The sequence below is a fragment of the Chlorocebus sabaeus genome, chromosome 6 (assembly GCF_047675955.1).
Source record: "Chlorocebus sabaeus isolate Y175 chromosome 6, mChlSab1.0.hap1, whole genome shotgun sequence".
NCBI classification, from domain to species: Eukaryota; Metazoa; Chordata; class Mammalia; order Primates; family Cercopithecidae; genus Chlorocebus; species Chlorocebus sabaeus.
The window spans coordinates 9,912,512-9,939,594 of NC_132909.1; the positions used below are offsets into that span (position 1 = coordinate 9,912,512).

A 27,083-nucleotide genomic window follows, 5' to 3' on the forward strand; every position below is an offset into this window, starting at 1 on the left:
AGATGGGGCCTTTGGGAGGTGTTGAGAGCATGAGGGTAGAGCCCTCTTGATTCGGATTAATCTCTTATAAAAGAAGCCTCAGAGAGCTCACTCCAAGGAATGTGGTGAAGACTAAAGGGTAGAATTTATGCAAAATGCTCCAAGATAAGCCTGGCAGGTGATGTTCTCAGCAAATGTGAGCAGAGCTATTATCAGTGTGTGTGTGAGAGAGAGAGTTGAGCATCATCTAATTCATGAGCGTGGATAAAAATAAAAGAGGGGGTACTGGGCATGGTAGCTCAATGCCTGTAATCCCAGCACTTTGGGAGGCCGAGGCGGGTGGATCACCTTGAGGTCAGGAGTTCTAGACCAGCCTGGCCAAAATGGTGAAACCCTGTCTGTACTAAAAATACAAAAATTAGCCGGGCCTGGTGGTAGTGCACGTCTATAGTCCGAGATACTCCAGAGGCTGAGCCAGGGGATTCGCTTGAAACTGGGAGGCAGAGGTTGCAGTGAGCTGAGATTACCCCATTGCACTCCAGCCTGGGCAATAGAGCAAGACTCTGTCTCAAATAAATAAATAAATAAATAAATAAAGAGGAGAAGACTTTGCCTCAAACCTTGAAGAAGATGAGCATGTAAAAGATGAGTAGAGGTGGAGGCAGAGATGAAGGAGCTGGAAAAAAGAGGCCAGAAAGTCAGAGAGAGCAAGGTAACATGGAGGTCAGCAGAAGGCAAGGGGAGAGAGGGTTACCTGGAGAAGGAGGTCACCTCGGGAGGAACCGCAGGGCATTGCAGAAGGTGAGGCAGAGCAGGGTCTGTGGTGTTCTTGGCAGGGTACTTAGACAGCATCTGAGACCACCTGGGTTTCTTGACGTAGATGAAGGCAGTGAGCCTAATTACAACTGGCTGACTGAGATGCTCGAGAATTGGACCAGGACCTCCCTGGAAAAGCAGGAGCAGCCCGATGAGGACCCTGAAAGTAAAGGTACCGTGCCTAGTGTAATAAGTGTCATCAACAGTAAGTGCCACCAACCTTCTCTCTCCTCTTGCTCTTCCCCACCCCTGTGGGCCAGTCCTGCAGGGGACATGACCAGATGTCCCGCTGGTACAGTTTGGATGCTTGCTCCCTTCCAAATCTCATGTTGAAATATAATCCCCCAATGTAAATTAGTTCAACCATTGTAGAAGACAGTGTGGCAATTCCTCAAGGATCTAGATCCAGAAATGCCATTTGACCCAGCAATCCCATTACTGGGTATATGCCCAAAGGAATAGAAATCATTCTGTTAGAAAGATACAGGCACGTGTATGTTCACTGCAGCACTATCCACAATAGCAAAGACATGGAATCAACCCAAATGCCCGTCAATGATAGACTGGATAAAGAAAATGTGGTACATATACACCATGGAATACTATGCAGCCAGAAAAAGGAACAAGATCATGTCCTTTGCAGGGACATGGGTGGAGCTGGAAGCCATTATCCTCAGCAAACCAATGCAGGAACAGAAAACCAAACACCACATGTTCTTACTTATAAGTGGGAGCTGAATGATGAGAACACATGAACACAGGGAGGGGAACAGCACACACTGGGGCCTGTTGGGTGTAGGTGGGGAGAAGAAGAGCACCAGGATAAATAGCTAATGAAACAGGGCTTAATACCTAGGTGATGGGTTGATAGGTACAGCAAACCACCATGGCACACGTTTACCTGTGTAACAAATCTGCATGTCCTGCACATGTATCCCAGAACTTAAAATTAAATTAAATTAAAAGAAAAAGAAACGTAATCCCCAGTGTTGGAGGTGGGGCCTGGTGGGAGGTGATTGGATCAGGGGGACGGATCCCTCCTGAATGGCTTAGCGTCATCCTCTTGGTGATTAGTGAGTGCTTGCTCTGAGTTTATGTGAGATACAGTTGTTTAGAAGTGTGCGGCACCGTCCCCCTCGCTCTCTTCTCCTCTTCCCGACAAGTGATGTACCTGCTCTCCCTTCACCTTCCATCATGATTGGAAGCTTCCTGAGGCCCCACCAGAAGCAGATGCCAGCACCACGCTTCCTGTACAGCATCCAGAGCTGTGAGCCAATTAAACCTCTTTTCTTTATAAATTATCCAACCTCGGGTACTTCTTTATAGCAAAGCAAGAAAGGACTGATACGCCCACCCTCTATCCATCCACCCGGCCATCCATCCATTTGGGATGTCTTGGGTCATTAGCATGAAATAATAACTCTCCTAATAGCAGGCTGGGGGTAGGGGTGACAAAGGGGAAATGACAGACGAGGTGCCTGCCTGGAGGACTCACAGTCTAGAGGACGAGATGGAGAATAGACAGGTAAGTTCATCCCCGACTGGGCTAATTTCTATGGAGAGGGCTGGGTGCAGTGGCTCACACCTGTAATCCCAGCACTTTGGGAGGCTGAGGCAGGAAGATCACTTGACCCCAGGAATTCAAGACCAGCTTGAGCAACATAGCAAGACCCCATCTCTACAAAAATTTTTTGTAAAAAATTAGCTGGGCATGGTAATGCGTTCCTGAGACAGGATTTGGTGCTCTAGTCTGGGGGCAGAATTTCTTCTCTACAAACTGTTTTGCCCTTAAAACCTTCAACTGAGTAGATGAGGCCCACCCACATCACTGAGAATAATCTTCTTGAAGTCAACTGATTGTAGCTGTCAACCACATCTACAAAATACCTTCACAGCCACACCTAGGCTAGCGTTTGATTAAATAACTGGTTACTGTGGCCTAGCCTAGTTGACATGTTAAACCATCCTTCGAACATCCTAAGTGCTATAGGCAGACTCTCATTTATTCGTCATAAAACTACAAGGGACGCAAGCCTGTAATCCCAGCACTTTGGGAGGCCGAGACGGGCGGATCACGAGGTCAGGAGATCGAGACCATCCTGGCTAATACGGTGAAACCCCGTCTCTACTAAAAAATACAAAAAACTAGCCGGGCGAGGTGGCGGCGCCTGTAGTCCCAGCTACTCGGGAGGCTGAGGCAGGAGAATGGCGTGAACCCGGGGGGCGGAGCTTGCAGTGAGCCGAGATCGCGCCACTGCACTCCAACCTGGGCGACAGAGCGAGACTCCGTCTCCAAAAAAAAAAAAAAAAAAAAAAAAAAAACTACAAGGGATAGGCGTTACTCTTTTCCTGGTTTTACAGATGAGAACAGAGATATTAAGTAACTTGCTCTGGGGCCCGGTGCAGTGGCTCATGCTCATAATCCTAGCACTTTGGGAGGCCAAGGTGGGTGGATCACCTGAGGTCAGGAGTTCGAGACCAGCCCGGCCAACATGGTAAAACCCCTTCTCTACTACAAATACAAAAAAAATATTTAGCCGGGTGTAGTGGTGGGTGCCTGTAGTCCTAGCTACTCGGGAGACTGAGGCGGGAGAATCCCTTGAGCCCAGGAGGCGGAGGTTGCAGTGAGCTGAGATTGCACCACTGCACTCCAGTCTGAGACTCTGTCTCAAGAAAAAAATAAATAAATAAAAGTAACGTGCTCAGGGTCTCACAGCTAATGAGTGATGAAGTCAAATTCAAATCGGCATCTAGCTCAAGCACCCACCTCCCTACTAGCTTTGCTCTCTTACCGCTCTGCCCATGCTGTTCAGAGAAAGGATTGAGGCTAGAAAACCAGGAAGAAGGAAATCAGAGCGGGAGGCTGTGTTGCATCCTGGATGGAAAAGATACTGCATAAGGTCCTGGCAGCTGAGATTGGGAGGAGCAGAGACACTGAAAAGATGATCAGGAGGTGGAACTGGCAGGTCTTGGTGATAGTCCGGTGTGAGGGTGAGGAAGAGGCAGAAGTCTGGGGTGATGACCTGGTTTATGCCTCAGTGACTTGGCAGCCCCTTAGGCTGAGGACGGGAGCACAGGAAAATGTGCTGGGCACTTTAGAACAGCTCCTGGAACATTCTGCATCGTCCTCCCCCATGAACCTAAAGGAAACAAGCTCATTTCCCCAGGTACACAGGTGATCATACGGTCATTAAATCTCCATCTTTTCCTTGCCAACTCCCTCCACCCCAATGGCCCAAAGTCGTGTCTCAGCAGTGGCTCAATGACAGATGCTGGATCAGATGGCCAGGACCCCGAGGCTCCTGGATGCCAACCTTTCCCAGCTCGCCGGATTTGTCAGCTCTCCTGCCCTAGCAAATACCACAGGCGGGGTGGCTTCAACTAAAGGCTTTTTATTTTCTCACGGTTCTTTTTTTTTTTTTTTTTTTTGAGATGGAGTCTTGCTCTGTCGCCCAGGCTGGAGTGCAGTGGCAAGATCTCTGCTCACTGCAAGCTCCGCCTCCCGGATTCACACCATTCTCCTGCCTCAGCCTCCCGAACAGCTGGGACTGCAGGCGCCTGCCATCACACCCGGCTAATTTTTTGTATTTTTAGTAGAGACGGGGTTTCACCATGTTAGCCAGGATAGTCTCGATCTCCTGACTTCATGATCCGCCCACTTGGGCCTCTCAAAGTGCTGGGATTACAGGTGTGAGCCACTGCACCTGGCCTTTTTTTTTTTTTTTCTTTTTTTGAGACAGGGGTTTCCCCATGTTGTCCAAGCTGGTCTCGAACCCCTGACCTCAAGTGACCCACCCACCTGGGCCTCCCAAAGTGCTGGAATTACAGGTGTGAGTCACTGTGCCCGGCCTTATTTTCTCACAATTCTGCAGGCAGGAAGTCCAAGATCAAGGTGCCAGCGGGGCTGGTTTCTCCTGAGGCCTCTCTCCGTGGCTTGCAGATGAACGGCCGCTTTCTCACCGTATCCTCCCAGCCCGACCTTTCCTCTGTGCACATGCATTCTTCGTGTTTTCTTTGTTTTTTTTTTTGTTTGTTTTTTTTTGATACAATGTCTCACTCTGTTCCCCAGGCTGGAGTGCAGTGGCACAATCATAGTTCACTTCAGCCTTGAACTCCCGGGTTCAAGTGATCCTCCTGCCTCAGCCTCTGAATAGCTGGGACCACAGGCTTGCATTAATATGCCCAGCTAATTTGCTTATTTTATTTTTTATTTTATTTTATTTTATTTTTGTAAAGATGCAGTCTTACTATCTTGCCCAAGCTGGTCTCCAACTTCTGGGCTCAAGCGATCCTCTCACCTCGGCCTCCCTAAGTCCTGGGATTACTCTGGCGCCTGGTGCTCTTCCTCTTCTCATAAAGACCCCAGTCCTATTGAATTAGGATCCCACTCTCATGACCTCAGTTATGATGAATGACTCTCTTTTTTTTTTTTTTTAGATTTTATTTTATTTTTTTATTGTTTTATTATACTTTATGTTCTAGGGTACATGTGCACAACGTGCAGGTTTGTTACATATGAATACATGTGCCACGTTGGTGTGCTGCACCCATTAACCCGTCATTTACATTAGGTATATCTCCTAATGTTATCCCTTCCCCTTTCCCCCACCCCACAATAGGCCCCAGTGTGTGATGTTCCCCTTCCTGTGTCCAAGTGTTCTCATTGTTCAATTCCCACCTAGGAGTGAGAACGTGTGGTGTTTGGTTTTCTGTTCTTGCGATAGTTTGCTGACAGTGATGGTTTCCAGCTGCATCCATGTCCCTACAAAGGACATGAACTCATCCTTTTTTATGGCTGCATAGTATTCCATAGTGTATATGTGCCACATTTTCTTAATCCAGTCTGTCACTGATGGACATTTGGGTTGGTTCCAAGTCTTTGCTATTGTGAATAGTGCTGCAATAAACATATATGTGCATGTGTCTTTATAGCAGCATGATTTATAATCCTTTGGGTATATCCCCAGTAATGGGATGGCTGGGTAAAATGCTATTTCTGGATCTAGATCCTTGAGGAATTGCCACACTGTCTTCCACAATGGTTGAACTAGTTTACAGTCCCACCAACAGTGTAAAAGTGTTCCTGTTTCTCCACCTGTTGTTTCCTGACTTTTTAATGATTGCCATTCTAACTGGTGTGAGATGGTATCTCATTGTGGTTTTGATTTGCATTTCTCTGAGGGCGAGTGATGATGAGTGATGATAAGACAGAGTCTCGCTCTGTCATCAGGCTGGAGTGCAGTGGCGCAATCTCAGCTCACTTCAGCCTCCACCTCCCAGGTTCAAGTGATTCTCCTGCCTCAGCCTCCCAAGTAGCTGGGACTACAGGCGCCCACCACCACGCCCAGCTCATTTTTGTATTTTTAGAAGAGACGGGGTTTCACCATGTCCGCCAGGATGGTCTTAATCTCTTGACATTGTGATCTGTCCACCTCGGCCTCCCAAAGCGCTGGGATTCCTGGCACGAGCCACCGCGCCCGGCTGAGAATGACCTCTTTAAAGGCCCTGTCTCCAAATACAACCCCATGGGGGATGAGGGCTTCCACGTATGACTTTGGTGGGGGCAGAAACTACTCAGTCTCCAGTACTCACCGTGGCTGTCTCGGCTTCTTTCTCTAGGCTCAGTCAGTGACTTTTTGGATTTTGTGAGAAAAACAGGCATTTGCGCTTCCAAGTGGGAATGGGGAACCACTCACAACTTCCTGTACAAACACGGTGAGAAGACCCTCCTCCCACCGCCCTGGTCTGTCCATGCATGTGAATGGGCTGGAGTAGGGGAAGGGGTGGGGCCTGGAACAATCCGAGACTGGTCCTTCACCAGAGCTTTGGAGCGGGGCTGGTGTCAAGGTGCCCAGGGGTCTGATTAGGGGAACCTTCGCTCAGTGGTGTGGTCCATACTGAAAAATGTGTGGCCTCGCTGCGAGTTCCAGTCATCGTGAAAAGCCTCACTGATGGTTTTCTCTGGTTTTGCAAAAATGCAGAAAACCCTAATTTCTTGTCAGCTAGTCCCAGGACCTGGTCTTAAAAAAAACACTTCTATGAGCCAGCGCAGTGGCTCACGCCTGTAATCCCAGCAGTTTGGGAGGCCGAGGTGGGCGGATCACTTGAGGTCAGGAGTTCAAGACCAGCTTGGCCAACATGGTAAAACCCTGACTCTACTAAAAATACAAAAATTAGCCGGACATGGTGGCGGGTGCCTGTAGTCCCAGATACTCGGGAGGCTAAGGCAGGAGAGTCGTTTGAATCCAGGAGGCAAAGGTTGCAGTGAGCCGAGATCATCCCACTGCACACCAGCCTGGAGACAGAGAGAGATACTATCTTAAAAACAAACAAACAAACAAACAAACAAAAAACACTTGTATGGGTTTTCCCTTCATGGGGCTGACCCTGTCATTCAGGCGGAATTGATGTCAGCCTCCTGGGAACTCACACTAAGGCCATTTAATAGTCTCCATAAGCTCCAGTGTTCATGGCTGGTAGAGATCATCTCCTATGGCCATGCCAGTCCCTGCACCACTCCTCTGTGTGTGTGTGTGTGTGTGTATGTGTGTGTGTGTGTGTGTCTTGCTCTGTTTCCCAGGTTGGGAATGCAGTGGTGCAATCATGGCTCACTGCAGCCTCGGCCTTCCCAGCTCAAGCAATCCTCCCATTTCAGCCTCCCGAGTAGCTGGGAACACAGGCACACAGCATCATGCCCGGCTAATTTTTGTTTTTATTTTCCATAGAGATGGGGTCTCACTGTGTTGCCCAGACTGATCTTGAACTCCTAGGCTCAAGCCAGCCTCCAACCTCGGCCTCCCAAAGTGCTGGGATTATAGGTGTGAGCCACCCCACACCTAGCCTTCCCCACTCTTTTGTTACAAGACTATAGTGAACATCTTTATGTTTGTGGCCCTGTTGCCCTTGTGCAACTCGGGAAAAGGTACATCTCTCAGGGGGGTGAATTCTAAAATATGCCCCCTTGGCCAGGGCTGTGTGTGGCCTGGGAAGGGAACCCTGGCTGGATGTCAGTCCTGCTCACTTTTCCCAGGGTGCTTCCTGCCAGAGACACAGGACTTGAGCTGTGTCTTTTCACCATGCCACACAGCTGCCGGGTCTTATGGCCTCAGAATACACTTTCAAGCGTCGAGTCACTGGATCATGGCAATGAGTGTTTTAGCTTCAAATTTCTCTCTGAAGGGCGTGGATGAAGTTGCTTTCTCAGTAGCAATATATGAGAGTGTAAATCAAAAGTAAAATTCTAAGCTCCCCACCACCCAACCATCTGAATGGACCTCTCCTCTCAGCCAGGGCACTCCAAAGTTAACCTGAAAAATGGGTTCAGGGTCGGGCGCGGTGGCTCAAGCCTGTAATCCCAGCACTTTGGGAGGCCGAGACGGGCGGATCACGAGGTCAGGAGATCGAGACCATCCTGGCTAAGTTGGTGAAACCCCATCTCTACTAAAAAAATACAAAAAACTAGCCGGGCGAGGTGGCGGGCGCCTGTAGTCCCAGCTACTCGGGAGGCTGAGGCAGGAGAATAGCGTAAACCCAGGAGGTGGAGCTTGCAGTGAACTGAGATCCGGCCACTGCACTCCAGCCTAGGCGACAGAGCTAGACTCTATCTCAAAAAAAAAAAAAAAAAAGAATGCAACCATTTACTTCCTATCTACCTGTGACCTGGAAGCCCCCCCACTGCTTTGAGTTGTCCCACCTTTCCAGACCGAACCAGTGTTCATCTTACATGTATTGACGTCTCAGGTCTCCCTAAAATGTCTAAACCAAGCTCTGCCCCAACCGCCTTGGGCACATGTCATCATGACCTCCTGAGACTGCGTCACAGGCGTGCGTCCTTAACCTTGGCAAAATAAACTTTCTACGCTGACCGAGACCTGTCTCAGAAATACTGGGTTAACAACATTCTCACGTATGGCTGCTGAGAAGGCAGCTTTGTTTGGAACTTCACGCCAAAAACCCCATTAATTACTTCTTTAAAGACCCTGTCTCCAAATACAGTCACATTCTAAGGTAGTGGGGGCAAGGGCTTTAACATGTGTTTGTTTATTTGTTTAATTATTTATTTGGAGATGGAGTCTCGCTCTGTCACCCAGGCTGGAGTGCAGTGGCGTGATCTCAGCTCTGTACAACCTCCGCCTCATGGGTTCAAGTGATCCTCCTGGCTCAGCCTCCCGAGTAGCTGGGATTACAGGCACACGCCACCACGCCCAGCTAATCTTGGTATTTTTAGTAGAGACAGGGTTTCACCGTGTTGGCCAGGCTGGTCTCGAACTCCTGACCTCAAGTGATCCGCCCGCCTCAGCCTCCCAAAGTGCTGGGATTACAGGCGTGAGGCACCGCGCCCGGCCAGGGCTTCAACATATGAATCTGGGAAGAGACAGAAGTCCGCTCCTAGTGGGCAACCTCACAACTGCTGTCTACACTGACAATAATCATTTTCCCATCCCCCTCCCTGCCTTCCATTTACAAGTCCTGCTTTCAGTCCCTGGAAGCAGCTGATCTTCTTTCTTCCTGGGCACCGCAGGTGGCATCCGGGACAAGACAATGAGTAGCCGGAAGCACCTCCACCTGGTGGATGCTGGTTTAGCCATCAACACTCCCTTCCCACTTGTGCTGCCCCCAACACGGGAGGTTCACCTCATCCTCTCCTTCGACTTCAGTGCCGGAGATCCTTTCGAGGTAATCGAGAAGGGCCTTGGGGCCGGTCCTGGGTGGGAGGTGGGCTGCAGTGAAGCTGACTTTGAGGAGGAACTGAGGATGCGGAAAGTGGAAAGTGGGCGGTCGGGAGGTACTGGCTGGGAAGTCCTGAGAGCCAAATCAACTCACCCATTGCTCCCGAAGCACCCGCAGTTGGCCACATCCAACGAGCTTCTGATCCAAAGCCATCCCAGACCTTCCCGGGCCCCTCTTCCTGGCAGATGACTCTCCCCACTTCTGCGCCTTGCCTGCCCATTCATACCAGTTTGACCTGCGACAATCTAGCTCCTCACCTGTGCACCTCCTTCGCCAGGTGTGCATGTCTCCAGCCCCGAGGGCGTGTCTTCCTGCTCATCTGGGCTTCCTGGGCAAATAGGGGCCCTCGATAAATGTTTGCTGAGTGAGAACATACGCAAGTATATTCGTCCTTAGCATACATTGCACCTTCACCGTGACCACTAGGATCCGTTATCCCTGCCTTCATATCCCCAGTCTGGCACTTACCAGCTGTGTGGCCTGATCCAATGTATGTAACTTCTGTGCCTCTCGGTTTCCTCAGCTGTAAAACTGGGCTAACGATGGCTCCCCCAGGAGTTGTTCTGTGGTTTAAATTAATACTTGTTAATACATGTGAAGTGTTTAGCACAGTGCCTACCATTTACTGTGGGGTTTATAAACATTTTCCTCCTCTTCTTTCCTCTCCTCTCCTCCCCTCCCCTCCCCTTCTCTGCCCTGCCCTGCCCTGCCCTCCTTTGGAGACTGGGTCACACCCTATCGCCCAGGCTGGAGTGCAGTGGTGTGATCATAGCTCACTGCAGCCTCAACCTCCTGGGCTCAAGTGATCCTCCCACCTCACCCTTCCAAGTAGCTGGCACCGCAGGCACACACCACACCAGGCTGGTTTTCTAAACTGTTTTAGAGACAGGGTCTTGCTATGTTGCCCAGGCTGGTCTTGAACTCCTGGCCTCACGCAATTCTCCTACCACCCAAGGCTAGGATTACAGGCACAAGCCACCCTGCCCAGCTATTTTCTTTAAAAATATATACACATACAATATACATGTACATAATATTTAACTATTACATGATATATATCAATACATAGTAGTATATATAAAATAATCGTGGTAAAACATATCATCTATTATATTTATGTGTAATGTAATATATACTTATATTCACACACATCTATCAGTTTACATTCTGTAATATGAATTAGGAACATCCATCCTCCTCCCCAGGCCATGAGCCAAAACCCACTTGTCACCATCTTTCTAGACCCTGGGCCCTGGAATACCCAGGCTTTCTGGTCTTAGGATTTCTGCTGAAATAAAGATCCCAAGACAATATGATAAAGCTGGAACTATCAAGGTCTTGGCAGTCCTTTTCTGCCAAATCTCTGCTGCATGACCCCGAGCGATAGGCTTAACCTCTGAGCCTCAGTTTTCTCATCCTGAAAATGGGAATCACATCATCTGGCTCACAGGAGATCTGCAGAGCGTCTGCACCATGCCTGGTCCACAGCTGGTGTTCAGGATGAACAACAATGCGTATCTGGTGATGATGAGAATAGCAAGAGTCATGGTAAGAAAAACAGCAGCATTTGTTAAACTTCAATCAAAGATGACTTCGGAGACCTACGCTGTCCAGTACTGTGGTTGCCGGCCACATGTGGCGTTTGAGCACTTGAGATGTGCCTGGCCCAAGATGAGGTGTGCTGTGAGGATAAAATACACCTCGGATGTCAATGACCGCGTATGGAAAACGCACGTAGAAGACCTTATTCATGATTGGTATATTGACGTACTAGGCAGGTTTCTCCAGAGGGACAGAACCACTAGGACCTATGTCTAGATGAAAGGGAGTTTCGTGATCACAAGGTGGAGCCCTACAATAGGCCGTCTGCAGCTGAGGAAGAAACAAACCAATAATGCCTCAGTCCGAGTCTGAAAGCCTCAAAAGTAGGGAAGCCCAGCCGGGCGCAGTGGCTCACGCCTGTAACCCCAGCACTTTGGGAGGCTGAGGCAGGCGGATCACCTGAGGTCAGGAGTTCGAGACCAGCCTGGCCAACCTGGTGAAACCCCATCTCTACTAACAATAGAAAATGTAGCTGGGCGTGGTGACAGGTGCCTGTAATTCCAGCACTTTGGGAGGCTGAGGCAGGAGAATCACTTGAACCCAGGAGGCGGAGGTTGCAGTGAACCAAGATTGTGCCATTGCACTCCAAGCTGGGCAACAAGAGCAAAACTCCATGTCAAAAAAAAGAAAAAAAAAGTAGGGAAGCCCACGGTGCAGCCTTCAGTCTGTAGCCAAAGGCCCTAGAGTCCCTGGCGAGCCTCTGGTGTAAATCTAAGCGTCCAAAGGCCAAAAAACCTGGAGTGTGATGTTCAAGGGCAGGAAGCATCCAGCACAGGAGAAAGATGAAAGCCAGAGGACCCAGCAAGCCAGCTTCTCCCACCTTCTTCCGCCTGCTTTGTTCTAGTCACACTGGCAGCCAACTGGAGGGTGCCCACCCACACTGAGGGTGGGTCTCCCTCTCCCAGTCCACCGACTCAAATGCTCATCTCCTCTGACAGCACCCTCACAGACACACCCGGAAACAATAGCAGCTTTCTAGGCACCCTTCAGTCCAATCAAGTCGACACCTAATATTCACCATCACAATTGATTACACATCGAGGCAGTCATACTTTTGACATATTGCATGAGATAAAACTTTTTCCTTCCAATGTGCTTAATGTAATTGGGTGGTTACAAATTAATAAACAGAAATTTAAGCAAGATATATCTATAACAATTTAACGGAACCTGATCATCTAAGTTTTATTCATTTTTCTCAAATTCATCTTTAATTATTTCCATGATGGGGCTTGTAAGAAAACTAACCAACATGTAGATGCTATAGTTGAATGTCAAATCTTTTTTGTTTGTTTGTTTTTGAGATGCGATCTTGGCTCACTGCAACCTCTGCCTCCTGGGTTCAAGTGATTCTCTTGCCTCAGCCTCCCGAGTAGCTGGGATTACAGGCGTGTGCCACCATGCATGGCTAATTTTTGTTTTTTTAGTAGAGACAGGGTTTCACCATGTTGGCCAGGATGGTCTTGAACTCCTGACCTCAGGTGATCTGCCCACCTCAGCTTCCCAATGTGCTGGGATTATAGGCGTGAGCCACAATGCCCAGACAAATGTCAAATCTTTAAAAGGTACTTATGAGAGTAAATTCCTCTGTAATACAATTATGAAGCACCTTCATGAGATTTCTGTTTTATGTGTAGAAAAGTGGCTGGGTGTGGTGGCTCACTCCTGTAATCTCAGTGCTTTGGTAGGCCAAGGTGGGAGGATCACTTGAAGTCAGCAATTTGAGACCAGCCTGAGCAACATAGCAAGACCCCACCTCTACACAAAATTTTTTTTTTTCTTTTGAGACGGAGTTTTGCTCTTGTTGCCCAGGCTGGAGTGCAATGGAGAGATCTGGGCTCACTGCAACCTCCGCCTCCCAGGTTCAAGCGATTCTCCTGCCTCAGCCTCATGAGTTGCTGGGATTACAGGCATGTGCCACCACGCCTGGCTAATTTTTGTATTTTTAGTAGAGATGGGGTTTCTCCATGTTGGTCAGGCTGGTCTTGAACTCCTGACCTCAGGTGACCCGCCCACCTCAGCCTCCCAAAGTGCTGGGATTACAGGCGTGAGCCACCACGTCTGGCCAAAAAAAAATTTTTTTTAATTAGATGGGCATGGTGGCTCACACCTGTAGTCCCAGCTACTTAGGAGGTTGAGATGGGATCCCCTGGGCCTAGGAGCTTGAGACTGCAGTAAGCCATGATTGCACCCTGCACTCCAGCCTGGGTGACACAGCAAGATCCTGTCTCTAAAGATAAGTATATGTAGGAAAGTGTTAGAGTCAAATATTCAACTCAATATAAAATAAGGAGAAGAGGCCGGGTGCGGTGGCTCACACCTGTAATCCCAGCACTTTGGGAGGCAGAAGTGAGTGGATCACCCGAGGTCAGGAGTTCGAGACCAGCCTGGCCAACATGGCGAAACCCTAAATACAACTAAACTAAAAATACAAAAATTAGCCAGGCATGGTGGCACGTGCCTGTAATCCCAGCTACTACGGAGTCTGAGGCAGGAGGATCACTTGAACCTGGGAGGCAGAGGTTGCAGTGAGCTGAGATTGTGCCACTGTACTCCAGCCTAGGCAACAGAGTGAGACTCTGTCAAAAAAAAAAAAAAGAAGAAGAGGAAGAGAAAGAGGAAGAAGGAGGAGGAGGAGGAGAAGGAGGAGGAGGAGGAGAAGGAGGAGGAGGAGGAGAAGGAGAAGGAGAGGAAGAGGAAGAAGGAGGAGGAGGAGGAGAGGAACAGGAAGGAGAAGGAGAAGAAGAAACACTTGTTGAGACTGCAACTCCTTTTGCTAATAAGTGGTTTCTAGTTGTAACACTAGTCCTCTGAACAAAGAAGTCACTTTTGAGTACATAAGGAAAAATAACCACATGCTAAAAGGATAAGACATTCCTCTGACATCTTTACTGGGCCATCTCTTCCTCTAACACTTCAGAAGCTTAGAAATTTAAAGTATTCTTTTGTTAGCTGCAAGAACAAGATAAAGGAGAAATGTCCTTTTTCTTGAGATCGCAACTATGAAGTCATGTGGTTATGCAAAGTCTGCATTTGTGTGCAAAACACACACTGATCTTTTTTTAACTTGTAAGTTCAGGGGTTCAAGTACAGGTTTGTTCCAAAGGTAAACTTGTGTCCTGGGGATTTGTTGTACCGATTATTTCATCATCCAGGTATTAAGCCTAGTATCCATTAGTTATAGCTCCTGGTCCTCTCCCTCCTCCCACCCTCCAGCCAGTGCTGCGCCCCAGTGTGTGTTGTTCCCCTCTGTGTGTCCATGTGTTCTCATCATTCGGCTCCCACTTAGAAGTGAGAACATGCAGTATTTGGTTTTCTGTTCTTGGAAAAACACTTATACATTTATCTTTTTTTTTTTTTTTGAGACAGAGGCTCCTTCTTATCACCCAGACTGGAGTGCAATGGTGCTATCTGGGCTCACTGCAATCTCTGCCTCCCATGTTCCAGTGATTCTCCTGTCTCAGCCTCCTGAGTAGCTGGGACTACAGGTGCCTGCCACCATGCTTGGCTAATTTTTTGCAATTTTAGTAGGGATGGGGTTTCACTGTGTTAGCCAGGATGGTCTCGATCTCTTGACCTCGTGATCTGCCCACCTCAGCCTCCCAAAGTGCTGGGATTACAGGCATGAGCCGTGAGCCACCATGCCCAGCCTATCTTTTTGGGTTTTTTTTTTTTTTGTTTCTTTTTTTGAGACAGAGTCTCACTCTTGTCGCCCAGGCTGGAGTGCAATGGCGCTATCTGGGCTCACCGCAACCTCTGCCTCCCGGGTTCAAGCGATTGTCCTGTCTCAGCCTCCCGAGTAGCTGGGACTACAGGCGTCCGCTACCATGCCTGGCTAATTTTTGTATTTTTAATAGAGATGGGGTTTCACCGTGTTGGCCAGGTTGGTCTCAAACTCCTGACCTCAGGTGATCTGCCCACCTCGGCCTCCCGAAGTGCTGGGATTGTAGATGTGAGCCACCACGGCTGGCCCACATTTATCTTTATTCTCCTTGCTTAGTTTTGTCAGTTAGCTTGCAGAACTGAACGGATGCCTTTCTAAGACAGAGACTGACATGTGTTTTATGTAACATCAGTAACCTCAGTGCTACAGTAATGAGACATGCAGTGTCCTTTTGCTCTGCTTCAAGACAGCAGGGAAGGAGGTCATAGGAAAAAGAATAAATGAAATTTGTTACAACTGAGAAACTACTTGTCATTAAGTTTCCCCATGCTGTCACCTTTATTTAAAATTTATTTTTAAAATTAATTTATCCTACTTCTTTTTGCTGTCTTCAAGTGCAGCAAGTAGACAATAGAAAAGTACTTTATGGCCAGGCGCGGTGGCTCACTCCTGTAATCCCAGCACCTTGGGAAACCGAGGCGGGTGGATCACCTGAGGATCCCCGGCCTGACCAACATGGAGAAACCCCGTCTTTACCAAAAATACAAAATTAACCGGGCATGGTGGCACATGTCTGTAAACCCAGCTACTCGGGAGGCTGAGGCAGGAGAATCGCTCGAACCCGGGAGGCAGAGGTTGCGGTGAACCGAGATTGAGCCATTGCACTCCAGCCTGGGCAACAAGAGTGAAACTCCATCTCAAAAATAAGAAAACAAAAGAAAAGTACCTTCACGGTGACATTGTATTTCTGTTACACAGTGATGATGGAGAATATCTCATTTATCTTCCAAATACCCCTGTGAGGTGGATATTACAGAGCTCCTTTGCAGAGATGGTGAGATGCACCCATACCACACATCTCTCTGGGCCCCTGGGCTCGAATGGTCTTCCCATCTCAGCTTCCTGAGTAGCTAGGGCTACCCGTGCATGCCCCTGTGCCTGGCTAATTGAAAAAAAAAAAAATTATTGTAGAGATGAGGTCTCCAGCATCTTTCGGTGGCAGAGCTGGGATTCAAAACCTCATCTAGGCACCATTTTCCTTGTCCTCTGAGTCCCACAGCCCCCAGCCCGAAAGGTTACTCTCTAACCTTGCAAATATTGTCTCCAGGTGGGCTCGGTGTGCGAGTGATGGCAGAGGCTCACTCCTTCCCTTACAGAAGATGTTGTCCCTGTCCAAGCTGAGCCCTGCTCTGTCGTGTGTCTGGACTGTTAGCTGAGGTCCTGTCAGGTCTCCAGGCCCCGGGGGTCTTCTGGGAGAGGTCTTGCAACAGTTTCTTATTGCCTCCTTCTCAGACCATCCGGGCTACCACTGACTATTGCCGCCGCCACAAGATCCCCTTTCCCCACGTAGAAGAGGCTAAGCTGGATTTGTGGTCCAAGGCCCCCGCCAGCTGCTACATCCTGAAAGGAGAAACTGGACCAGTGGTGATGCATTTCCCCCTGTTCAACACAGATGCCTGTGGAGGTAGGTGCAGGGGAGAAGCAGGTTGAGAAGCCACCTGTGTTAGTCTATTCTCACACTGCTAATAAAGACATGCCTGAGACTGGGTAATTTACGAAGGAAGGTTTAATTGACTCACAGTTCAGCATGGCCGGAGAGGCCTCAGGAAACTTACAATCATGGTGGAAAGAGAAGGGGAAGCAAGGCACCTTCTTCACAAGGCAGCAGGAAGGAGAAGTGAGTGCCAGCAGGGGAATTGCCAGATGCTTATAAAACCATCAGATCATTCGGGCGCGGTGGCTCACGCCTGTAATCCCAGCACTTTGAGAGGCCGAGGCAGGTGGATCACAAGGTCAGGAGATCGAGACCATCCTGGCTAACACATTGAAACCCTGTCTCTACTAAAAATACAAAAAAAAAAAAAAAAAAAAAAAATTAGCTGGGCATGGTGTCGCGTGTCTGTAATCCCAGCTACTCAGGAGACTGAGGCAGGAGAATTGCTTGAACCTGGGAGGCAGAGGTTGCAGTGAGCCGGGATCACGCTACTGCACTCCAGCCTGGCAACAGAGCGAGACTCCTTCTCAAACAAATAAATAAATACATATCATCAAGTCTCGTGAGAACTCACTCACTGTCACGAGAACAGCATGAAGGTAACCACTTCCATGCTTCAATTACCTCCCACGACACTTGGGGATTATGGGAACTACAATTCAAGATGAGATTTGGGTGGGGACACAGCCAAACCATATCAACACCAGGCCAGGCTGAATGGATCTGCCCTGTGCCCTGGGGGACATCTCGTTATGCTCCAACATCTGATGGTCCAGTGAATCATCCTGTCCACCCTTGGGCCTGGGGGTTGCCAGGCTGCCTCTCTTAGTCTTGCGTGCCTCTGCATGTTGCTGCCTCTCTGCAGTATTCTTGTCCTACCTGAATATCCAACGCCTTCCACCTGGACATCCCACATTCCTCATCCAGTCTCAGGTGAGCAGCTGCCTGGAAGGCCTAGAATCCAGGATAGGTGGTACTCCAGGACCTGATTGTACCACTTCCCACAGTGGACTCCTTTTAGCTTGTCAATCATGTCTCCTGCGATGAGACTCCCATTAGGGATAAATTGTGTCTGTTTTCTTCCTTCATTTAACAAACACTTATTGGTTACCTATGCTGCATCAGCCGTAGTTCCAGGAGAGGCAGGCTGGAGTAGTAAAGAAGACAGGAAGCGGGGGGGCCGGGCGCGGTGGCTCACACCTGTAATCCCAGCACTTTGGGAGGCCAAGTGGGGGCAGATCACCTGAGGTCAAGAGTGCAAGGCCAGCTTGGCCAACATGGTGAAACCCCATCTCTACTAAAAAATACAAAAAATTCGCCAGGCGTGGTGATGCATGCCCGTAATCCCAGCTACTTGGGAGGCTGAGGCAGGAGAATTACTTGAACCTAGGAGATGGAGGTTACAGTGACCCAAGATAGTGCCATTGCATTCCAGCCTGGGAGACAAGAGTGAGACTCTGTCTCAAAAGACTGCAAGGGGCATGGATCATAAATATATAGATAAATCCATAACCTCATGTGTCAGTAAAACTTTATTTATAAAGCCAAAGTGGTGGGCCGACTGGATTTGGTCTACAACTGTAGTTTGACAAGCCCTGATGTAAACAGACAAAATCTGCAGAATTAATTGTCCAAATTCATGAGGTATTTTCTTTATTGGTTTGGTTGTCCTTCAGATGATATTGAGGCATGGAGTGACACATACGACACATTCAAGCTCGCTGACACCTACATTCTAGATGTGGTGATGCCACTCTTGGCATTAGCCAAGATGAACGTCAGGGAAAACAAGAAGAATATCCTTAGAGAGATGAGGAACGCGGCCATGTAGGTGGGAGACCATAATCACTCTGATGCCTATACTCATTCTGTAAGTATCTGTTGGAGAACTTTCTCTGCAACAGGCAGGAGGGCTGAAGGGGTGAAAAAATATAGGTAGTTTCTCCCCCACTTGAGCTTGTGTCTCAGTAGCGGACTGATCACGAACAGGGTCAGGAGTGAATGGTTTTCGGAAGAGTGAAGCAGGCTGTGTTTGTTTGCTAAGGTTGCTGTAACAAAATACCATTGGCTGGGTGGCTTCACAGAAATTGATGATCTCATGGTACTGGAGGCTGGAAGTGTGAATTCACAGTATCAGCAGTGCTGGTTCCTTCTGGGATCTGTGAGGGAGAATTTGTTCCATGCTTGTCTCTGTGTATATTAGTCCATTTTCACATGCTATAAAGAACTACCTGAGACTGGGTAATTGATGAAGAAAAGAGGTTTAATTGGCTCACAGTTCCAAAGGCTTAAGAGGAAGCATGACTGGGAGGCCTCAGGAAACTTACAATCGTGGTGGAAGGTGAAGCGGAAGCAAGCACATCTTTAGGATGGCAGAGCAGGAGAGAGATAGAGCAAAGCAGGAAGTGCTACACACTTTTAAACAACCAGATCTCATGAGAACTCCCTCACTATCACCAGAACAGCAAGGGGGAAGTACACTCCCATCTCACCTCTCACCAGGCCCCTCCTGCAACAAGAGGGGATTACAATTTGAGATGAGATTTGGTTGAGGACACAGAGTCAAACCATATCTCTGTGAAAGGAAAATGAAATCTCATGACCCCAATTCACTGTGCCAAAAGGAAAAACTTAAGCTGTGGCTGGGCACTGTGGCTCACGTCTATAATCCCAGCACTTTTGGGAGCCAAGGCAGGAGGATCGCTTGAGCCCAGGAGTTCAAGATCAGCCTGGGGCAACATAGTGAGACCACATCTCTACAAATAATTTTAAAAATTAGCTGGCTGTGGTAGCACAGGCCTATAGTCTCAGCTACTCAGGAGGCTGAGGTGGGAGGATTGCCGGAGCCCAGGAGTTTGAGGCTGCAGTGAACTGTGATCGTACCACCCCACTCCAGGCTGAGCAACAAAGCAAGACCTTGCCTCCAAAATAAAAAATTAAAAAATTAAAAATTAAAAATTAAGCTGAAAGCTTAATTAAGTTGAGTCATGCAAGAAACTGTCTTTCCTTTTGTTCCTAGGCCACAGATATCTCCACAGATAGCTTACTCTATCGATATGGTTTGGCTCTGTGTCCGCACCCAAATCTCATCTCGAATTGTAATCCCCACGTGTCAAGAAAGGGACCTGGTGGGAGGTGATTGGATCTTGGGGGTGACTTCCCTTATGCTGTTCTCATGAGAGTGAGGGGGTTCTCATGAGATCTGATGGTTTTTAAGTGGCAGTTTCCCCTGCTGTCTCTCTCTGTCTCTCTCATTCTCTCTCATCTCTCCTGCCACCCCGTGAAGAAGATGCCCTGCTTCCACCATGACTGTATTAGGTTGGTGCAAAAGTAATTGCAGTTTTGCAACTAAAAGTAATGGCAAAAACCGCAAGTACTTTCACACTGACCCAATAAGTTTCCTGAGGCCTCCCCAGCCTTGTGAAACTGTGAGTCAGTTAAACTTCTTTTGTTTATACATTACCCAGTCTCAGGTAGTATCTTTATCGCAGTGTGAGAATGGACTCATACAGTTCTAGAAGTCAGAAATCTGAAACGAGTGTTACGCAGCGAAACCCGAACTGTTAGCAGGGCCTACTTCTGTGGAGGCTCCGGGGGGAAGCTGTTCCTTGCCTTTTTCAGCTTCTAGAGGCCACCCACATTCCTTGGCTCACGGCCCCTCCTTCAGCCTCTTGCTTCTGTCATCTCATCTCCTCCTTGCTCTGACCTCCTGCCTTGCTCTTATAAGGAAAGACCTATGTGATTCCATTGGACCCACCCAGATACCCAGGATCCTCTCCTCATCTCAGGATCCTTAGCTTAACCTCATCGGCAGAGTCCCGTTTGCCATGGAAAGTCACATACTGGCCAGGAGCAGTGGCTCACACCTGTAATCCCAGCATTTTGGGAGGCCAAGGCAGGCAGATCGCTTGAGCTCATTAGTTCAGACCAGCCTGGGCAACATGGCAAGACACCATCTCTACTAAAAGTACAAAAAAATAGCAAGGCATGGTGGTGTATGCCTATGGACCCAGCTCCTTAGGAGGCTGAGGTGGGAGGATTGCTTAACCTTCGGTAGCGGAGGTTGCAATGAGCCCAGATCAAACCACTACACTCCAGCCTAGGTGACAGAGTGAGACCTTGTCTCAAAAAAAAAAAAAAAAAAAAAAAAAAAAAAAGTCACATATTCATGGGCTCCAGGGATTAGGATAGGGACATCATTGGGAGCCATTATTCAGCCTGCCACAAAAACACAGGCAGGACCCAGATGACAGAAACCAGGGGAAGAGTTAGAATTTTGTTTTGCATATAGTGGGAAGCTGTTGTTGAGTTTTGAGCAGGGGAGTAGCTTTATCTGAGTCACCTTTTCAAAGGCCCGCCTGGCTCCAGTGTAGTTGGTCCCTAGACAAGATAATTAGCACCCTGAGGACCAGGTTGAGTCAGTGACCTCAGGGTTGCAAGGCAGAGGGAAGAGAAAGCCATTCTGGGCCTCTGGACCAGTTTGTGTTCCCCAGAGAGTTTCCCCAAAAGCCCTGCCTGTCATGGGGCAGGATGATTATTTCCTGCTCATCTGTCTTCTAATGAGGGGTTGTATATTAGTTTGCTGGGGCTGCCATTAAAAAGTACCACAGAGGCTGGGTGTAGTGGCTCACGCGTGTAATCCCAGCACTTTGGGAGGCGGAGGTGGGCGGATCACGAGGTCAGGAGTTCAAGACCAACCTGGCCAACATGGTGAAGAAGCCCTGCTCTACTAAAAATACAAAACTTATCTGGGCGTGGTAGTCCACGCCTGTAGTCCCAGTTACTTGGGAGGCTGAGGCAGGAGAATCGTTTGAACTCAGAAGGTGGAGGTTGCAGTGATCCCAGATCGTGCCACTGCACTCCAGCCTGCTGACAGAGGGAGACTCCGTCTCAAAAAAGCACCACAGATCAGGTGACTTAAATAACAAACACTTATTGTCTCGCAGTTCTGGAGGCTGGAAGTCCAAGATCAAGGTGTGAGCAGGGGTGGTTTCTCCTGAGGCCTCTCTCCTTGGCTTGCCGTTGGTGCCTCCCTGTGTCTACACGTGATCTTCCTCTGTGCCTGTCCACTCCCCACCTTCTCACCTGTAGAACTCAGGGCTTATTTATGCTTATTTGTTGACTCTCTCTCCTCATAATAAGGTGTGCAGCAGTGTGGGGTCAGGAACCACATCACTTTGCCCACCACAGTGTCCATTCTTTCATTTGTTGATTCCACAAACATTTCCTGGATGCCGACTAGATCCAGTCTGCCCAGGTCCTGCAGCCATGGCTGCACACAGGTCAGGTGAGGCTCTTGCTCTTGTAGAATGGTACCTCCTCCCGGGGGGCAACATGGCATAAACAGGTAAACAAAGGAGTCAACAGAATGGCCATGGAGAGTAAGTGCCGTGGAGACGACCGAACCTGCGGTGTGCTGAGGAGTGAAGTGAAGGCTTTTTAGGAAAGGGGCTGGGGGTCTGGGAAGGCATCCCGAGGGAGAGACCTTTCACCTGGGCCTGAATACTGAGAAGGGGTGGCCATGAGGAAGCCTTGGGGAGCAGAATTCTGTGCAAATTAAAAGTAAATGCAAAGTATCTGGAATGGGAAAGACCTTGATCTATGTCTTACCTATGTCTATAATATTTTGTACTGATATAAAGGCATATCTGAGGCTGGGTAATTTATAAAGGAAAGAGGTTTATTTGGCTCATGGTTCTGCAGGCTGTGCAAGAAGCTTGGCGCCTGTATCTACTTCTGGTGAAGGCTTCAGGGAGCATCCAATCCTGGTGGAAGGGGAAGGGGAGCTGGCGTGTTACATGGTGAGAGAGAGAAGGGAGGAAAGTACCAGTTTCCTTTTAACAACCAGATCTCAAGTGAACTAATAGAGCAAGAACTCACTCATTACCGCAGGGAAGGCACCAACCTATTCATGAAGGATCCACTCCCATGATCCAAACATCTCCCTCTGGGCCCCACCTCCAACACTGGGGATCACATTTCAACGTGAGATTTGGAGGGGATGAATTTCCAAACTATATCAGTCTATTCAAGGAACAGGAGGAAAGCTGCTGTTGCTGGATCAGGGTAGGGGAAGCGCGGAATGAAAGGTGATTGGAGACATGGACAGAGATCAGATCTTGTGAATTCTGGCAGGTATATGACATTCAATGTAGGCCAAAGAGTTAGCTCCTAGCCCAGCATCTGATACATGCTTAATAAGCATAGTGTTGGATACATAAACATTTACATGGTAAACATAGATCACAAGAGCTCCACAGGAGGAGGTGGTGGAGCTCCAGGTCTTCTCAGTTCATGAAAGAATGGATGAATGTCTTTCTCCTAAGTCATATCTGACTTGTAGAGGCTTCCAGATCTTCTAATCTTATCCAATGTGCAACACTTCCTACAAAGCACAGTGGTAACTTCTAACTTTCCTTTCTCCCCAGGCTCTATTACCCGAAGCGTTATGCCCAAAGTTGCTCCTTGGTGTAGATGAGCCTCAGCTTCCAGGGCAGTATGGGCCTGTTGGTCTACCAGGGCCCTGATGTCCACCTGGCCTTCCCTGTTCTTCACTCCCTTCAGCCACACGCTTCATGGCCTTGAGTTCACCTTGGCTATCCTAACAGGGCCAATCACCAGTGACCAGCTGGACTGTGATTTTGATAGCATCATTCAGAAGAAGGTGTCCAAGGAGCTGCAGGTGGTGAAATTTGTCCTGCAGGTCCCTTGGGAGATCCTGGAGCTGGAGCATGAGTCTCTGACAATCAGAAATATCATGTCCAATGTCCAGGTAGCCAAAATGAATGTGGTAGATCAGACCAGTGCCTTTAACTGCTCCTTTATTACTGCACTTCCAGCCAGTAGCTCTGTAGAAGTTAGCTCTGTAGAAGCAAGAGCTGGGGTTTAAGTCATGGTCTGTCTCTCCAGCCAAGTGGAGCTCTGAGAATACAACAGGTGCTCAATAAATGCTTGCTGATTAACTGATGGATTAGCTGTGCGTGTGTGTCTTGGTCTGCCACCATCCCTGCTTCGGCCCTTTTCACCCTGTGTGTACCCTTTACTTCTTCCTTTCTTCCCTTCCCCCTCTCCTTTCCATCTTCTTCCATCTGTATCTCAGCAATTCAGCATGGTGGCTCCACAGCTGGGTTTGAATCTTACTTCTGTTATCTACTCACCATGAGAACATAGACAAGATCCTTCACCTCCGTGCCCCAGTTCCATCATCTGTAGAATAGACCGTCATGGATCCTTGAAAGGCTTAACTGAGTTAATGAGTCTCAAGACCTTAGAATAATGTCTGGCACTGATGGAGTTCCAGAGCAATTATTATTCATACAGGCTTTCCAGAATTAAAGCAGGACTGTTAAGGGATGAACTGTGTGTCCCACCCCCACCAAAAGATGTGGCCATTGTTACCCCCAGTGCCTGTGAATGTGGCCTGCATGGAAATAAGGTCTTTTACCAATGTGATCAAGTGAAGATGAGGTCATTTGTGTGGACGCTAATCCACAATGACGAGTGTCCTTATGAAAAAGGAGGATTTCACCTGGCATAGTGGCTCACGCCTATAATCCCAGCACTTTGGGAGGCCGAGGCAGGTGGATCACGAAGCAAAGAGATCGAGACCATCCTGGTCAACATGGTGAAACCCCATCTCTACTAAAAATATAAAAATTAGCTGGGCTTGGTGGCACACACCTATAGTCCCAGCTACTTGGGAGGCTGAGGCAGGAGAACGGCTTGAACCCAGGAGGCGGAGGTTGCAGTGAGCCGAGATCACGCCACTGCACAGGTTCTCATAACCCTTTGAGCCTGGCGACAGAGTGAGACTCTGTCTCAAAAAAAAAAAAAAAAGAAAAAGAAAAAGAAAAGGGGGGATTTAGGAGACAGGGAGCATTATGACAAATACCTAATGCATGCAGGGCTTAAAACCTAGATGACGGGTTGATGGGTGCAGCAAACCACCATGGCACATGTATACCTATGTAACAAACCTGCACGTTCAGCACATGTATCCCAGACTTAAACATTTTTTTAAAAGGGGGGGGAATTTAAAAACAGAGACAGGCATGTGTACAGAGGGGAGGCCATGTGAACACGGAGGCAGGGATTGGGGTGAGGCATCTACAGGCCAAGGGGCTGTCAAACTATTGCCAGCAAACCACCAGTCATCCCAAAGAAGACCTTGAGAGCAGAAGGATCCAGTTCAGAATTCTGTGTTGCATTCAGTTGTGGCTTTTTTGAGACAGAGTTTCACTCTAGTTGCCCAGGCTGGAATGCAACGGCACAATCTTGGACTCACTGCAACCTCCGCCTCCTGGGTTCAAGCGATTCTCCTGCCTCAGCCTCCCAAGTAGCAGGGATTACAGGTATGCGCCACCAAGCCCAGCTAAGTTTTTTGTATTTTTAGCAGAGACGGGGTTTCTCCACGTTGGTTAGGCTGGCCTCGAACTCCTGACCTCAAGTGATCCACCCACCTCGGCCTCCAAGATTGCTGGGATTACAGGCGTGAGCCACCGCGCCCGGCCTCAGCCATGTCATCTTAGTCTCCTCCTATCTCGAATGGTTCCTCAGTCTTTCCTTGATTTTCATGACCTTGACATTTTTGAAGCTTACAGGCCAGTTATTTTGTAAACCATCCCTCCATTTGGATTCGTCTGACATCTGATTATGATGAGATTCAGGAATCTTACAGAAGCGACGCTTTGTTCTCGTGACATCCTGTCAGGTGGTGCAAAATTCCAACTTACCACATTACTGATGATGTCCACTTTGACTAAGATGGTGTTTGCCATGTTTGTCCACTATAAAGTAACTCCTTTGAAACTGGTATTTTGTAGGGAGATATTTTGAGCTCTGTAAATATCAAACTTCCCACTTGCCTTTTTATTTATCTGAGTATGGACTCCTGGTTTCCTCTGTGGTCCTCTATAATTTGTTACTATCATTATTTATTTTGACCCTCAAACTGCCCAGTATGGCCAATGGAGCTTCTTCAAGCAGACTCCTGTGTTCTTTCCACATGTCCTCATAACTCTTCGAGCAATTTCTTGCTTTAAGCATAGGATGTTTGTAGGTTCATCTTGTTCTTTTTTTGCCCTAGACATGGAATCAGCCAAATTTCCTAAGCACTCTGGTGTCATTTGATGGAGAATAGTAAATAGAAGTCAAGATTTGGATGCTAGCGGTGCTCATTTGTATGGGCCATCGCTGTTTCTACGTTCTCTTAGTGGAGAGAGCTAGAGAATATGTTTACAAATGTTCCCATACACACTGAAACTATGTGTTTATTTTTATCTCTGTATACAACTGAGATCCATGAGGACATACCAGCACCGCCAGTTACAGTCCAACACCACAGGACTCATTTGACTTTCCTCCTTTCTGTCTTAGTAACTCCCTTTTCCAACAGTGGGAGGCCTGGCCCCCATTCCCCTTACTCACCGTGTGTAGCCAATTTCCCTTCTCCTTTGCCATTTCATCCCTGTGGGAATGTCTTTCCCAGCCTAGTCTGGCTTCAACACCGTACACCATGCTATTCCCGTGAATGGACATCCTTCTGTCTCTGCTTGGGTTATGACAACCCATGCCAGATGCCCCCTGTGTGGCCTCCTCCCTAATTGCCTTACAGTGCAAACCCCTGCCCCAGACAATGGCTGCATATAAACGCCCCCACCCCACTCAGTTCATGTTCCAGCGTTGCACACCAAGCTGCCCATCTGTGGATTTATTCCCACCTTCTCAAGCCCCAACACCCTGGATCATGCTGCCCTCTATGTGGACTCCTCCTCACCCCACTACCCCATTGGAATGCTGGCTCCCCATACCAGATGGCCCCCAGCCCCCTCCTCCCCTAACCCTACCTAGTGTGGAGCCTCAAAACCCCTTTGGGCTTTGACACCACCATAACTTCTCACCCTCCCTGACACCCCCACCTTGCTTTTCCCCTCTAAATCATTCAGGAAAGACAGAAGGAAAGAGATGAACAGAGAAAGAGAAAATGCCATGCTCTTAGTCACTGTGCACGCCCACTTCATGAAGTCCACGCTTGCATCCTGCTCACTCGCACACATTCCCAACTCACCCAGGAAAGCTCCCTGAGGCCAGGCGCCCTGTGCTCTCCATCTCACTGCCTAGAAGCCAGTCTTGGATTGACCCTTCACATGCTTGTTGGAACATTGAATAAATGATGCCCTCTGCTCTAATCCCCTCCCCCATTTTCTTTTATTTTCTTTCTCTCTTTCTTTCTTTCTTTTCTTTCTTTCTTTCTTTCTTTCTTTCTTTCTTTCTTTCTTTCTTTCTTTCTTTCTCTCTCTCTCTCTCTCTCTCTCTCTCTCTCTCTCTCTCTTTCTTTTCTTTCTTTCTTTTTTTTTTTTGAGACAGGATCTCACCATGTCAACCAGGCTGGAGTGCAATGGTGCAATCATAGTTCACTGCAGCCTCAAACTTCTGGGATCTAGCGATCCTCCCATCTCTGCCTTTGGAGCAGCTGGGATTACAGGTGTGAACCACCATGCACGGCTATTTTTTTATTTTTTGAAAGACAATGTCTCTGTGTGTTGCTCAGGTTGGTCTCAAACTCCCAGGCTCAAGTAA

The 27,083-nt window shown here is 48.3% G+C and overlaps 2 protein-coding genes across 6 annotated transcripts in view; both read left to right on the plus strand.

The window, feature by feature from the left end:
• PLA2G4C (phospholipase A2 group IVC) overlaps window positions 1-23,472 on the plus strand; it is a 54,483-nt gene extending 31,011 nt beyond the window's left edge. For 3 of the 4 annotated variants that reach the window (XM_037991332.2, XM_073016243.1, XM_073016244.1), the window contains 6 exons: window positions 860-967; window positions 6,415-6,510; window positions 9,317-9,471; window positions 16,304-16,475; window positions 18,182-18,375; window positions 22,934-23,472. In XM_037991332.2, the coding sequence (XP_037847260.1) occupies window positions 860-967; window positions 6,415-6,510; window positions 9,317-9,471; window positions 16,304-16,475; window positions 18,182-18,336 (686 nt within the window). In that variant the 3' untranslated portion in view covers window positions 18,337-18,375; window positions 22,934-23,472. Of the gene's footprint in view, window positions 1-859; window positions 968-6,414; window positions 6,511-9,316; window positions 9,472-9,633; window positions 13,744-16,303; window positions 16,476-18,181; window positions 18,376-22,933 lie in introns of those variants that run through there. The other variant, XM_037991333.2, reaches the window with a different exon arrangement.
• Window positions 23,473-24,395: 923 nt separating this feature from the next.
• CABP5 (calcium binding protein 5) overlaps window positions 24,396-27,083 on the plus strand; it is a 19,351-nt gene continuing 16,663 nt past the window's right edge. For both annotated transcript variants that reach the window (XM_037991334.2, XM_073016245.1), the window contains exon 1: window positions 24,396-27,083. This exon is cut by the window's right edge and continues 443 nt beyond it. The gene's annotated coding sequence lies outside the window, so the exon portion shown is untranslated.